The sequence below is a fragment of the Patella vulgata genome, chromosome 4, assembly GCF_932274485.2.
Source record: "Patella vulgata chromosome 4, xgPatVulg1.2, whole genome shotgun sequence".
Classification (NCBI taxonomy): Eukaryota; Metazoa; Mollusca; class Gastropoda; family Patellidae; genus Patella; species Patella vulgata.
This window is the reverse complement of record NC_065882.2, coordinates 66,872,484-66,887,806: the sequence shown is the minus strand read 5'-3', so window position 1 is coordinate 66,887,806 and position 15,323 is coordinate 66,872,484. Positions and strand designations below refer to the sequence as shown.

At 33.8% G+C, this 15,323-nt stretch overlaps 2 protein-coding genes and 1 pseudogene across 2 annotated transcripts; all 3 read left to right on the top strand.

Annotated features, from left to right (window-relative positions):
• Positions 1–1,583: 1,583 nt before the first annotated feature.
• Positions 1,584–6,249, top strand: LOC126817743 (multiple epidermal growth factor-like domains protein 10). The gene is made up of 2 exons (XM_056100285.1): positions 1,584–1,593; positions 4,934–6,249. Exons 1-2 carry the CDS (start codon positions 1,584–1,586, stop codon positions 6,247–6,249), a joined length of 1,326 nt encoding a protein of 441 aa, XP_055956260.1.
• A 58-nt stretch (positions 6,250–6,307) lies between these two features.
• Positions 6,308–9,339, top strand: LOC126817749 (multiple epidermal growth factor-like domains protein 10). The gene is made up of 3 exons (XM_050544893.2): positions 6,308–6,989; positions 7,229–7,343; positions 7,540–9,339. The coding sequence occupies exons 1-3, from the start codon at positions 6,308–6,310 to the stop codon at positions 7,748–7,750; spliced, it is 1,008 nt and encodes a 335-aa protein (XP_050400850.1). The 3' UTR covers positions 7,751–9,339.
• A 910-nt stretch (positions 9,340–10,249) lies between these two features.
• Positions 10,250–14,754, top strand: LOC126818027 (uncharacterized; annotated as a pseudogene).
• The last annotated feature ends 569 nt before the right edge of the window (positions 14,755–15,323 follow it).

Below are 15,323 nucleotides of genomic sequence, written 5' to 3'. Positions count from 1 at the left end.
GTTTTCTCCGGGTCCCCCGGTTTCTCTCCTACCGCTAAAGACCCCTACACGCACGCGAATTATTGAAATAAAATTGAACCTTATGTTAGTCCCGAAATGACCTAGTTTGTGTCGAGTGGACGTTAAAACCCCCTCTCTCTCTCTCTCTCTCTCTCTCTTTCTCTCTCTCATTTTGTCTAATGGTATGGATTGTTCGTACTTGGTTTTATTTTATTTCTGAATGACGCAATAGCTACTAGTTGGATTAATAGGTCCCCCTAATTTAGACTAGAACGTTATGTGGCCCATGGGCCCATTGTCGTTTGCGGTCGACTCTGCATGTTTTGCAAGGAAAATATGTCACTTCTGGAAGTGTTTAATTCTTACATTTAACATTGTGGTAAGCATATATTTTGCAAGAGATCGTCAGAGAACAAGCTAAGAAAAAGGCGATTTTTTACAATATGGGACCATAATCCAAGATGTTACGGTCCGACATGCATCAATATCAACAGGGCCCGAGATCGTTGAATATAAACTTATATTTAAAGTTTGATTAAAATCGGATAAGAATTTGACTTTTAGGGAGGGTACACAACCTTTGTATTACATGCTTTTACACTATTTCCGTAAAGGGGTGCTGTCGCTTTGACGGAAAATGTCAGTCTGATTTCACCAAATTCGATATCAACCGTAATTACGGTGTAAATGAACGTTATTGCTTTTTTTTTTAATCAAATAAAATTTGTGACTCTACATGTAGAGGGTCCATTGGCTAAAATGTATACTATGCTACATGAGTGAATAGCGGTGCCCGATACTTTGAACTTGATTCTTAAGTTGTGGGTCCCATTCCCATAGGGGTGTGAGGTCCGACAAAACGTCGGAATTTAGAGTTTACTTCGACCATTGCGTACAACGATCAACTTTCGTGCATAAGTCGACCAACCTCAGATATCATCCGCGACCCTTCTTTCCTTCCTTATGAACACCCTCTTTATGCCCTTGAGAGATGGGTTAATTCGACTTCGGCGTACAATATTATTTTTTTCACTGTTGGTTCACTAGGACATAACACTAACTTAAGAAAGCGAAATAAGAAGACGAAACGGGACCCCAAGGGTGAAATGACCAAAACTGACGATTTAATTCAACTTCAGCGTATAAATATCAGCCTTCCTGCCTATGTAGACTTACCTCAGATGTTATCAAAACACTGCTTAAGAAGATTCATCCCCACCCAGACCCTTCCTCCAATCCTTAAGAACGCACCCTTTCTCCTCATCAGAGATAAGTTAATTCAACTTCTGCGGATAACATTAACGTCTGCGAGGGACACATTAGCCGAAAGATTCGGCCCAATCAATCTATGCAGAATTCCGGTTGATTCCATTACCTTTATTTATCACGCAACCCTTTCTTACACACACAAATAAATAAATAATTGACAAATCAAATTCATTTAAAGTAGAATAAGAAAGTTATCAGACAAGCGATATCTACTGTAAAATATGTTAGAAATGTATACATATTAATGATATTATTGATATACTTATAAACGTTTCATTGAATACTTTTCATTGAAATCATCTAATGTACAAATAATGTACGAATGTAATATTTACATATAAATATTTTATTGAAATAAGCAGCATGTCTTTCAGCAGTGCCAAACAGACATGTAACAGTAGACCAAGCATTGGCTAAAATACTTGAGCGTGATGACCAGACCCCGAGTTCACATAGCATTCTTAGACTTAAGTTAAGAATTTACTCAACTTTAATCACTGTTTATGAAAAATATCTTTGATCCAGAAACACAAAACTTTGCACATATTTTCTTATTGATGTATTTGATACATTAAAACAAAAAATGTTTTCAAACGGGACATATTTTAGTTACAATAAGGTAAACAATTTTGAGTGAATTCTGAACTTAAGTCTGAGGATGCTTTGTGAACTCAGGGCCAGGGCGCTTGAATGATGTTGATTAGGGTTTTTGTTGTGAACTGTAGAACTTGGATGACAATCGTTGCCTTAAAAAATCATATTAAATGTATATGTATATTTTAGAACTATTTTTCCTGATCCATACTTGCAGAATATCCCCTTTGTTGGAACTTTGGGTGATTAGCAATTTTGTATTTTGTCACCGAAAAATCTCAAATTTTGCCCCACAGGCGCCGAATAGGTCAAGGAGCAAAATGACACTATTTACAGTATATATTCCAGAATTTAAAGGGTTAAGGATCAATGTCGAATTATTGTGATTGTCGTGGAAACTCTGAAATCCTCTGCTTCTGGCGGCGGGCGTGCGCACTGCGGCCGTTTAACAGTTTCATCATTTAGGGGTTGTGCAATAGGTTATCGTCAATGAGGCTCGGTTTTAGCACACATAAAATATAATAATGGGCAAATTCCGATCGGGTTAATATCTAAAACTAGTACGCACAAATAGTTCGACCAATAGACTTTATTTTAAATCCACTTTTGAACGGATAAAAAATACAACATGACCTTACATTAATGGATGATAAATGTCGAAACTAAGGTAAGGCTTGTAATACATGGATAGGATGGAAAACTGATGGAAATACTTGGAGATGTATTTGATGAGGGCTGGCTGGAAAGTTCTAGTCCTGAGAAGTATAGATCAATTGGGTTCAATAAGCATTTGCCATCAAGTAGAATCATTGAATGAATTATAGACATAAGAACTGAAACTGTAGTGTTATTATTGTCTTCGTACTCTCTTGTGAACCTACCCATGGAAATCACTAGAAATGGACAACACTGGCTACGGGGCAGTCATCAAGTACCTGTATTTGACAGGACTAACCCCGTCCTTCCTTAAGAACACCCCCTTTACCCCCCCCCCTACCCCCCACCATGAGAGATGGGTTAATTCGACTTACGCGTGCAACATTATATTTTTCGTTTAATGTTTCACTAACACTAACTTAAGAACGCGAAATCCCCTTCTATCTCAGATAAGAAGACGAAACGGGGGCTCAAGGGTGAAATGACCAAAACTGACGATTTAATTCAACTTCAGTGTGTAAATATCATCCTTCCGGCCTATGTAGACTTACCTCAGATGCCATCAAAAACAATGGATTAATGCGTGAATCGGCGTGTCGACTGGGTTATTGTAAATGAATTGACGAATAAATCTAGTAAGTTTAAAAATCAGGTCTTATTATTAATCTCAAATCACTGATACTGTTTGTTACCTTTGTTACTTTTAGAATAATACACATTTTGTCAGTTGTCAGATAAAAAATAAACATAACTTTTTTTGTATTTACAATAACTTTCGACTTGGATTTCAGAAGGCAAAGCTACTGGATAGAAATAAACTAGAGTCACCAGTCTAATGTCAGCGGTTTAAATACAGAATTACAATAACAAGTTAGCTGTATGAATTTGTCAATATGTAAAATTGTATCAGATTTTCAATAGTAAGAAAGCATGTCCGCCACTATATTTAAAAGGCTTAGAAAGTGTATGCTTATTGATATACCTTACTTAATTGTTATCCATGTCCCCATTATACGAATGTATGCCTTTCCTTTTCCCCATTATATACCCTGTCATACGTCTACACGCAATAATTCAACTTTGACAAGACGTGATTTGGTAATTATTATTTCTCTTTCTGTTTGTAGTGTAAGGGCTATAGAAGTTAGACATAACATTTTTCATTTGAACATAGGCCATAGCTGGTAAAATGGTGTCCAGGTCTAGTCTGGTTTGTTTTATTTTATTATTTCAAGTGATTCAGATAACGGGTATGTTGTGATTTTAATTTTCATAACTTAAACCAAAACTGACACAGTTATATGGGACAGCAATCACTGGTTTATTATACACAAGCACGACGTTTTGATAATTATTCTCTTATCGTTATCGAGCACGTTAACTGTGTCAGTTTTGTTATGTTTCCAATTGATAAATGCCACTAATGTATTATAACTTAAACCGTGCTTTATCGTATATAGAACGTGTTTTAATGTATGTAAATACTTACATTTATTAAAACACCATACTACTATTAGGTTCCTGATTTTGATATGTATATTTATATTTAAAGTAGCTAAGTCTCTAACTCAATATCATCCAAAATATTCGACACTGAAAACACGATTTATTTGTCGGTTTAAATCAACATTGATGTTGTGATCTTCCCGGGAAAAGATGGCCTTCTAACCTCCAATATTTAAACAAAATAAACATTTTACAATTGGTACACGAATCCTGTACCAATGGCGTTCCAGCGCTATTTGTAATAAGGGACTCGAAAAACGAGACTAGGCATATTCCACAAGTCATGTCAAACGGTGACGCTATATTCTTATCTGGAGAGCATGCCCAATAAATACTATCGGCGTAGACTGGAATAACCAGACGCTAGAGATTGAAATTCGATTGAGAATACTGGCATATTTCGCCGAACCTAACTGATTAGAAATTACAGTAAAAACAGAAACGATTGAATGTAAATCAATTTATATACATTCATATTACATTATTGTATGCGTTGTGACCCATTTGTGTCAAGTTCTAGGTCTCAAATATTAGCGACTTAGCTCCTTTAAGAACGCCACTTACAACTCATGTTTTTGTCCATAAATAGATTTTTTCGTTTTTAAATGCCAATAAATCAATTTACATAACGTCTCTGTTTTAAGTGAAGAATCGGAGGGGTTTCATAATTTGATATTTTTTCGCATATACTTATTTATGAACGAACCATTTTATAAACAGTCGACAGTTAAAGCCAAACACAGCCAATCATCATCTTATTCTGCAAAATCGACGGTGATTATATATTGATTGCTGGTTGTTGATACCTGGGTGATATTTATTTTAGCTGCATAAATAGTAATATTTGAAAGTGCACTGACCCTACGCGGCCTTGTGCATAATACAGAATAAATAATTATTCTTTCAGATTGTGTACTTCTTTATTGTATTTTTGCTAATGAGAACTGTCGGAATTGTGATGAACGAAGCGGTGGTTGTAGATCATGTACATCTGGCTGGTTTGGTTATCTCTGTCATCAACAATGTAACTGTAACGATGGAGGATGTAGACAGGAAGATGGTTATTGTGTTAATGGTTGTAAAGTAGGATGGTATGGTACCAACTGTCAACAACAATGTTCTAATAACTGTAACAATGGAGGTTGTAGACAGGTAAATGGTTATTGTATTAACGGTTGTAAAGTAGGATGGTATGGAACAAACTGTAATGATTGTGTTAGTGGTAGATATGGTACTAACTGTCAACAACAATGTTCTAATAACTGTAACGATGGCGGATGTAGACAGGTAGATGGTTATTGTACTAATGGTTGTAAAGTAGGATGGTATGGTTCAAACTGCCAAGAACAGTGTTCTAATAACTGTAACAATGGAGGATGTAGACAGGTAGATGGTTATTGTAATAATGGTTGTAAAGTAGGATGGTATGGAGATAAATGTGATACATCATGTAATCAACAGTGCTCTGGTGGTTGTAATAGAACAGGTGTTTGTAATGGTTGTATTGATGGTAGATATGGTATCAACTGTCAACAACAATGTTCTAATAACTGTAACAATGGAGGATGTAGACAGGTAGATGGTTACTGTACTAATGGTTGTAAAGTAGAATGGTATGGAGGTACATGTGACACATCTTGTTTAGTTGATCAGTGTACAGGTGGTTGTAACAGGAATACAGGACAATGTTCTAGATGTACACAGGGTTACTATGGTCCAAATTGTCAAGAACAGTGTTCTAATAACTGTAATAGTGGGGGATGTAGACAGGTAGATGGTTATTGTAATAATGGTTGTAAAATAGGATGGTATGGAGATAAATGTGATACATCTTGTAATCAACAGTGTTCTGGTGGTTGTAGTAGAACAACAGGTGTTTGTAACGATTGTATTAACGGTAGATACGGTACAAACTGTCGACAACAATGTTCTAGTAACTGTAACGATGGAGGATGTAGACAGGTAGATGGCTATTGTAATAATGGTTGTAAAGTAGGATGGTATGGAGATAAATGTGATACATCATGTAATCAACAGTGTTCTGGTGGTTGTAATAAAACAACGGGTGTTTGTAATAATTGTGTTTTTGGTAGATATGGTACAAACTGTCAATCAGCATGTACAGTTACTAACTGTATCAGTAACTGTAACAGAAATACAGGACAATGTGACACATGTATCCTAAAATGGTACGGTACAAACTGTGAAAATTATTTGTTCTAGTAATTGTACTGGAGAATGTAATAAATCAACAGGTAGATGTACAGAATGTAAATCAGTAATGTTTGGTGATGATTGTAATAAACCATGCCCTGTTAACTGTCTTGATACTTGTACCAGGGACGATGGTAAATGTAATAGATGTAAACCTAATACAGTTGGTCTGTACTGCAATTCTACATGTGGTGCTGAATGTCTGCCAATTATAGGTGGGACTCAAGAAACATGTGATAGAGATGGCAGTTGTACTGAATGTATTGTAGGCAGATATGGTGATGGGTGTGATAAGATTTGTAGTACAACCTGTAAAGATGGATGTGATAGAACTAATGGTAGATGTAATTCTTGTGTTGATGGTAAAAGTGGACATATATGCGATAAGAACTGTAATAGTAATTGTACTGTTTGTAATCAAGATGATATCGACATTTGTACTAGATGTAAAGATGGGAGATGGGTAATATCATGTAATAAACAGTGTAGTTCTAACTGTAATGGACAGTGTGATAAATCTGATGGAACATGTTCTATCTGTAAACATGGTTGGCATGGTAACGTATGTCAACAACAATGTTCTACCAATTGTAACGATGGCTGTGACAGAATAACAGGGAAGTGTAGAGAGTGTAAATTAGGATTCATCGGTGACAATTGTAATGTGGCGTGCTCTGTCTGTCAGAACCTATGCAAAGCTGGCAATTTGACTTGCGATGGGTGCCATTTAGGGTCTGGCCAAATTACGGGTAAATATATATTAAATTATATTCAAATAATCCATATCTTTAAGTATAGGAATCAGACTTGTTTTTACTATATATTTCTTGTGTATTGGCATATCAAGAATTAATTTTATAGAACTTGTTCCATTAGCCGGAAACGTTAAACTAAAGGACATGCGCATAGTCTCATTATTTGGTCTTTCGTTGTTCATTGATAATATTGCTACTAATAATGTCAATGTATTTTTGTTTTATTATTTAAGTTAAAAATAAAGATGACGACATGGGCCCAGTTGCAGGTGGTGTTATTGGTGCTATATTTGGTATAGTAATTACAGCGATAATTAGTGTTACAGTACATTGCTATATAATTAAAAGGTAAAATATAAATTTTATGAACGTATAGTCCGAATCAGAAGGTAAGATATATTTATAGTTTTGTTTATAGCACATTACTAAACAACAAGTCAGTATGTAAGTTGTACACGGATATCATTGAGACAGTGACATGAGAGTCATAGATTGTAAGCAATATGTTATGTTAATTTTAAAATGAGTTTATTTTCATTTACAGAAACCAATCATCTAAACCAGTCAGTGAAACACGTGGTTATAGATATAATAATCGTCCTACTATACACACACCAACAACAGGAGGAGATAACTCTACATCTGATGATATTACTTATGATACTCTACAAGAAGGTTCAACTCAACAAAATGAAGAACATCAATATCAAACATTAAATCCAGATCCTGCATATGTTAACCTTGGTTTACAATAAAACAATAATGTAGGGAGGAGTTCTGTATAAAATATACGGAATGTGTAATGATCATAGATTTAGTTTTAATTTAGTTCAGATGATTTTATTATCAATTTTGTGACATCTGCCTAATCAAATAGAATAAAAGACTATATGGCTGTGTATATACGTAAAATACCGTAAATGCGTCCATTCTAGATACTTATTTTATTACTGACATGTTTCATATAATTTTTAAAGTAATGTAGGTAACTAGGTATAGAAACAATAGTGTGACGTAACTAATTATGTTATTATAATGAAGAATAATACATTATGCAAATGGATTCAAATCAAACCATTTAATTTCGGTTTATATTTATCGAGAAATAGTTTTTTTGATTCGCATTCGTATATTAGCAAATATAGATATTTTATAGAATGGATATACAACAAAATTAGGGCCTTTGTCCTTCGCACAGGTATCAATGTGCACTTAATGGGATCATTCTTGTCTTAGGGTCCTTAATTTGTTGTCTATGTACATTCATTCTTTTTCTCAGATTGTTCCTATACCCGATATAGTTTTCACCACATCCACAACAAGTTATAACATATATTAAATAACTGACGTTACATGTCATATTGGTGTTGACATTGAAAATAGACCCATTTTTGAACCTGAAATTTGTGCCTTCTAATATGTAATTGTATAACCCGCATCGTTTACCATTACATTTGGGAAAATTGTACACTGTATGTTCGTCTTGGGTTACGAATTTGGTTTTTCCTAATATTTGTTTTAAATGTTTTAGCTGTCTTTTTGATTTGATATATTATGTTACCCCCTGCATTCCCGATCTCATCCTGTCAACTTTTGATAAGATTGTTATGTTATTGGGAATGGAGATTTTTCTCTTTAGTTTTGACCAATATCAATCGTCTTGGCCTTTAAAATTCCATCAGAAATTAGGGTGGATGGATATTTTCTCTTCGTGAGAAATGATCTCAACTCCTCTAATCTTGTGTCTCTTGTGGATGGTGATGAAACGATCTTATAAATACGGCGAGCGAGATTATATGGCAATGATACTTTCGTATGTTTGGGATCACATGTATCAAACTGAAGGTATTGTTTGGTGTCAGTTGTCTTATAGAAAATATCTGTTTTTAATTTTAGTGCCATTTTTAATAAAAGGCTATATTCTGTTCATTGTAAATTAAATGCTAGATCAATATTGTTTATTATTTTCTGAATGTTTCTAGTTCTAGGACAGAGTGTGTCCAAATTATGAAACAGTCGTCAAGGAATCGGTTCCATTTATCTTGGAAAAATGTTTTCATGTCCAAGCTTATAGTTTGTTCGATTTCTGATGCCACTTGGTGCTCTAAATATCCTAAAACTAGATTTGCATAAACAGGAGCTACTTTTCTTCCCATCGAGGTACCTAATAGTTGTTTATAGAATTTTCCATTGAAATGGAAACAGTTATTTTCTAAAATGAACCCCAATCAGAATAAATGATGTTGTGAAGCGTTCGTGTATGACAGTCGTCTGGATCGTACACTCTTCAGACCCAAATCATGAGGTATGTTTGAGTATAATGAAATGACATCAAATGTAATCAGTAAAGCATTAGATGGTAGGCTATGTAGAAGGTCGATTAAAAAGTTTACACTATATCTAATATAGTTTTTCACATGTTTTAAGAATGGTTGTAAAAGAATATCCATAAAATTGCTTACCCTGTGGGTTTCACATGCAGGTCCTGCTATGATGGGTCGTAATGTTAGATTCGACGGAGCCGGAAGTTTTAGATATTCAATCTTCTGGACTGAGCAGGCATCTTGGATATTCTTGCACTTGTGAATTTTCGGAAGACCGTAGAAATTACTACATTTTGTCTCGAAGTCCAATAGGTATTCCTTCTCCTTACTAGTTAAATTGCAATCAGTAGAGTCTATAAGTTTTAGAAGTCCGCTCATTATTAGACTGATCGGCTGTTTGTTTAACTCTTGTTAGTATTTCTCGTCCCCGATAATGTTCATAACTAGTATTCGATAATAGCTAGTTGTGCCTCTTTTATCGGCCTGGGGCCGTATTTATAAAAATTCTTAGAGTTTTCATAACTTTTACTCTTAGACTTCCTAAAACAACATTTAGTTAAAAGTTACTCTTTAGAAATATTTATAAAGGGTCTTAGAGTTACTTTTAACTAAATGTAAGACTTGGGTCCTAACCAAACTCTTAGCGATGTAACCATGGGAAATCCGGGGATTCCCTGAAGTTATTTATAGCTCAGTGTTGATGTCATGGTGGCGGCGCTTGCGCTTCATGCAGAACGGAAGAGCAGACTGGGCCGAGTTTAGTTTGTTTACAATCAGTTACCGGAAATACGATGTTTCTATCGAGGATTCAACTGTAAATGCGGGTAAGTAAAGTTATATTGTCTTAAAACTGTGTTTGTAAATAAAGGTATATTTGCACGATTAGCTCGTGCACCATTAGCAGACGATATTGTTGTCTTTGACGAGAAAATGGAAGCTCCGAAAAAAGCAAACCGAAAACCGAACTGGACAAGCGACGAATGTCTATCGCTTGTCCAGTTAGTGGAAAGCAAACAAGGCAATACTTAGGGGAAAATTTTCTTCAAGGGTTACAGCAGAAGAAAAGAGGAGGACATGGGCTGCAGTGACAGTGTCACTCAACGCTTCGCACCCACATGTAATAAGATCTGTCGACGACATTGAAAAGAAATGGTATAACTTGCTATCCAAATCAAGGCAGGAGATAGCTAATTACAGACGGGATTGAGTGGAACCGGTGGGCCATCGCTTAGTTTAAAGCAATATGTTGTACTAATATAAATTGTAAAAAGAAAAGAAAAGATTCACTTGATTAAAATTTTATTATTGAAATTATAACATGTCAGCTAAGTTGATAATATAGTGTGTACACATAATTATAGATGTAATCAATAATCAATGAAATGAGATGAATTTGTCTTAGCATTTATAACTTTATCATTAATGTAGGTCTACAATTTGAAAAGTAAAAATAAAATAGAAAAGGCTAAATTTTCATACATAATTATCATAATAATAATAATGATTCTTTATAGCGACTAATGAAGAATGATGAGTATTAAATTATGTATTGTTTTATTTATCATATTGATTATATGAAATTACAGCCACTCAAAAGCACTTGTAAATAAATGTATTTATTGCTACATATAACTCAAAAGCACTTGTATATACATTTTTTATATTGCTTATACTTGCATGTAAACATTGTAGCAGGTCAAGTTAGCAAAAAGGTTCCCTTATTAGCTGGTACAGTAAAGGAATGAGTAATTTAACTATTAGTTTTTGTATTTCAGGCAATAATTTCAATATAATTAAACATTTCAATTATAGCATGTTCACCTGTTTGAAAATTTAAATGATATTTCAATGAATAATTTCAGGTGGAGGTCCCAGTACTGCGCCCCTCTCGGCTGTGGCTACAACCGTGGAGAGCATCCTGGGAGAGTCGAATGTCTCTATCAGTGGGATAGACAGTGGGTCGGGGCTGGATACTTCAATGCTCCAGTTTATCAACATAAGGTATGGTAATTCAAACAAACACCCAAAAACATTAAGTCATTAAAATGTCACTGTTCCATTTCATACACATTGTGTATAAAATTTCATGAATGATTTTGATTCATAATCTTTAAATTAGAGATTACAGTGTCAGATGTGCTGCCTCAATGGTGAATATCCTACTTACAAGTGACTGAAGTGAGCGTCCTCGATTTGTGGATTCTTGCAGTTTAGCTTGATTTAAATCAGTTAATAATAGATATACTAATATTTGTGTGTATGTATCAGACCATTGGTTTCTCAATTGCTTTTTCCTGTAAAATACTTGACCACTCACATATTTCATAGAATTATTACTGAACTCAATGGACATTGCTTAAATATTATTCTCGATTTTTAATTTGAAACTACTTTTTGGAACCTAACAAATATGAACCTAGCTTGCTAACAAATATTTTGTTAAGATTTGAAGAATTTTTCTAAATTATCCATTAATACAAGTGTAATTAGTCATGTAATTTTAATAAATTGACTTAATTATACATCCTGCCACATCAGTGTATTTGGATCGGCATTAAGCTACTCAAATACCCCGAATGGATAAGATTGGATTGCCTACAATCGCTATAACCTACCTGCCATATAACCGAGTCAATGAAATGAATGACATTGAACAATATTGGCAGTTTCCCGATGAAGACTGTTAACTTCGAAACAGGTGCTACATATAGCGACAAGTAACCAGTCGTCAGCGAAACGAGTCAAGACCATGTTATGCATTCAGGGTATTTGAATAGCTTAGACAGTACTGGCAAGTTCACTCATCTTGAATTTATCTTAATTTTTATCTCCTGAAATTCAACCTTTGTGTATTTGTTAAAGTAACAAACAAGTTTGATGATCCCTTTTTTAATAAGTGTAATGTCATTTCAGTTCATGTGAGAGCAGTGAACTCCAGAATGAAGAGCCAGTCGCGGTCCCGGTCTCAGTCTCAACGGTCCCGGTCTCAGCGTCGCTCCCCATCTCGCTGCCATTCACGCTCCCAGTTCCAGATTCCATGAAGAGTGAGCTGGAAGTCAAAGTTTTGAAAGCTCAGCTTGAGTACTATGAACTCAAAATTAAGAAAATGAAAAAAGAACAGTGAAAAATATTTGATGTTAGTTAAGTAAGGAGGTTGGATATTTTTGTTTTAGCAACTTGTCAATCAATGTCAGGTAGGCGATTTGACAATCATTAATCCTTGTTTATATACTAGTATAATATATTTTTACACCGGTATGTGATGAACCAGCAAATAAAAAAACACTTCATGAATTAAAAAAGTCAAGTGATTTCAATAATTTTCATCATTGACAGTAATAACATTTTTTTTTTTTATACAGAACTTCAAATGCCCTGTTTACAAACAAGAAAAGCCTTTAAAAAGGCATGCTTGGAGCCACTTATTTCTACTTATATGAGGGCAGATTTGATCTACAATTCAGGATACATGATATGTAATTGGAAACATGATACAAATTTAGGAAAAGTTACTGCAAAAGATTAACTAGCAAGGAAAAAGTATAAGTTATTAGAATGGATACTGAAATTTATTACTTGTGAAAATCTTTTCTTAAGGGGAGATAACTCCTTCATGGAAAATTAATTTGACTAGATAGAGCAAGTAACTTATTATCATAAATCAAAAAACATTTCAAACAACCAAAATAATTTCAACTTTCCTTATCATCCATTAAAAATCCTTTGATTTTTATTACGTTTGTCAACATAATTTTTTAAACAAAAGCTATTATCATATCCAAATGTGCTAGAAAAGAGGTGCGAGTCTTGTCTGGATCATAGATTCTTCTCTATGGGTTTGATAATTGTAAAACTCACCAGGAAGATCAAGAATATAATGAAGATGAGTCATGAACACCCATTTGTTAAATAAATGACTAATAATTTTTAAAATATATTAACCCTCGTACGACTAAATGGGGTCTGTCAGACCCCAGCTGCATGTTTTTGACCTGTAACACATACATAAAGCTTTGTAATTTACCCCGGTTTTGTGTATTCTCAAATGAGCCATATCTACACAAGAAAATTGTATTGACATCTATTTGTCTACATTTTGAAAAAAATTACACAATGTTAAATTCGCAACCCCCTTGCACACCGTATGAGGTCTGTCAGACCCCAAGCGTAAGTTCACGAATTTAATATATTCCATCACAATTTCATCATAAAACTTCATTATGCGTTTCTTTTATGTGTTCTGAAAAGGTTGGATATAGATACGACTGAAAACAAAATGTAAAAAAATTATGTTAGCCAAAGTTTAAACTAGGAGCTTGAGCGTTTTTATCTAATAATCGGCATAAAAGTAATTTTTTTTAAAACATCCAAAATTATCAAAATTTGGTGTTTGGATACATTTTTGTTTCGATAACAACCTAGCAATTTGATTTTTAAACCAAAAAAAATCATTAAAAAGATATTGGGTTGAAAGACACCCTTCCTTCAAAAAAAGATAAATAATTCTTAATTACTTATAAAATTAAATATTAATTTTATTCATCGATTGTTTTTGGTCTGGTTCATTGAAAACTATTTGAACTATTCCAAACATAAGTTGAATAAATCGTTAGCAACGGTGTAATGAATCGTTAGTGCAATATCTGTGTCAGAAATTACGTGGGGTCTGGCAGACCCCAATACTTGGCAATAGTAGTTAGTGTGACAATTTTTGTTCAGTCGAACGAGGGTTAAAATAATGATTAGGGAGCAAAAATGTTAAATTTGATATGAAACTATAAAGACTGCTCTCTGGTTTGATATTAACCATAGCCTACCTATATTCACTCCATATTATTGTTTTGCCTCTGCCCTTTTGAATAATAATCTACTTTGACTTAGTGGACATATTTTTAACATCTAGGACCTAATTTGCATATATTTGTATATCTCATATCTGCATATAAACAGATCTAAAGATTATCTTTATCAACATTCACAACCTAGTGACTCTATAACTGTTCTTTCACTCTCTTTAAGACTTTTGCATTGTCATTTAACTAGCGCTTTCAACACCCAGTGCACCAAATTTAACAGTATCTTAGTTTTTTGGTGTTTTGTATCCAACCTCCTTGATATAATGATTTAATTTCTCAACCTGCCAGAAGCAGTGGTGTATATTTACAGCTGATGATATCTCTCTTTGTTGTAATATAATTTCAAGTGTACATAGTTATATTTACTTATTCTTTTTTTCCAAAACATGAGTTGTTGAAACTATACTTCATACTTACATGAGTTGTTGAAACTATACTTCATACTTACATATACTTAGAGAAAGTTGCAATTTTCACCTAAAATATTTGAAGGCATTAACAAAAATGTGATATTTTTTTACTTTGAGTAAAAAAATTATTGAAAGTTTATTTTTGCATTGTAATAAAGAATGAAATATTGATGAAGAGTTGTTTTTTTTTTTTATTCAATAGAGTCCTGAAATTTTAGAAGGGGCACTTTGGGGGTCATTTCAATTTATGATTTTGAAATGAAGAAAAGCATGAAGTAAAATAATGACAGGTGAATATACAGGGCAGGCAAGTATTCAGTGATGTATGATAAATTAAAGGGGCTGTAGCACTTTTTAAATATTTTTTGCTATTATAACGATAGTTTGTCATTTATTTTTAATTTATAGGTTAAAACATCTCATTACACAAGCCAATTATCCATAATGGTAATAACAATGTCTTTCATTATTTCGAATTGAAAATGCCATTTCCATAGCTTAACCAAACTATATACTGTTAATCATTGAATAATCGCCTGGCTATTATTAATTTCAAACACCTATTTGACCCAGCGATTATTCAAGGCAGGCGGTAATTCAAGGATTTAAGGTTTTTAAATTAATTTTCCGAAGAGAGAAGGTTGTTTTACTATTGGTTATATTATTTTTCAAATACATTTCATCAACTTATTTGAGTGAAAAAACAGGCAACAGCCCCTTTAATGAAAATTTACTGAA

Coding starts and splice junctions, on each gene's coding strand:
- LOC126817749 (XM_050544893.2), top strand. CDS start 6,308: ATGTTTGGTGATGATTGTAATAAACCATGCCCTGTTAACTGTCTTGAT. Junction 6,990..7,228: donor AGGGTCTGGCCAAATTACGG/GTAAATATATAT, acceptor TTATTATTTAAG/TTAAAAATAAAGATGACGAC. Junction 7,344..7,539: donor CATTGCTATATAATTAAAAG/GTAAAATATAAA, acceptor TTTCATTTACAG/AAACCAATCATCTAAACCAG.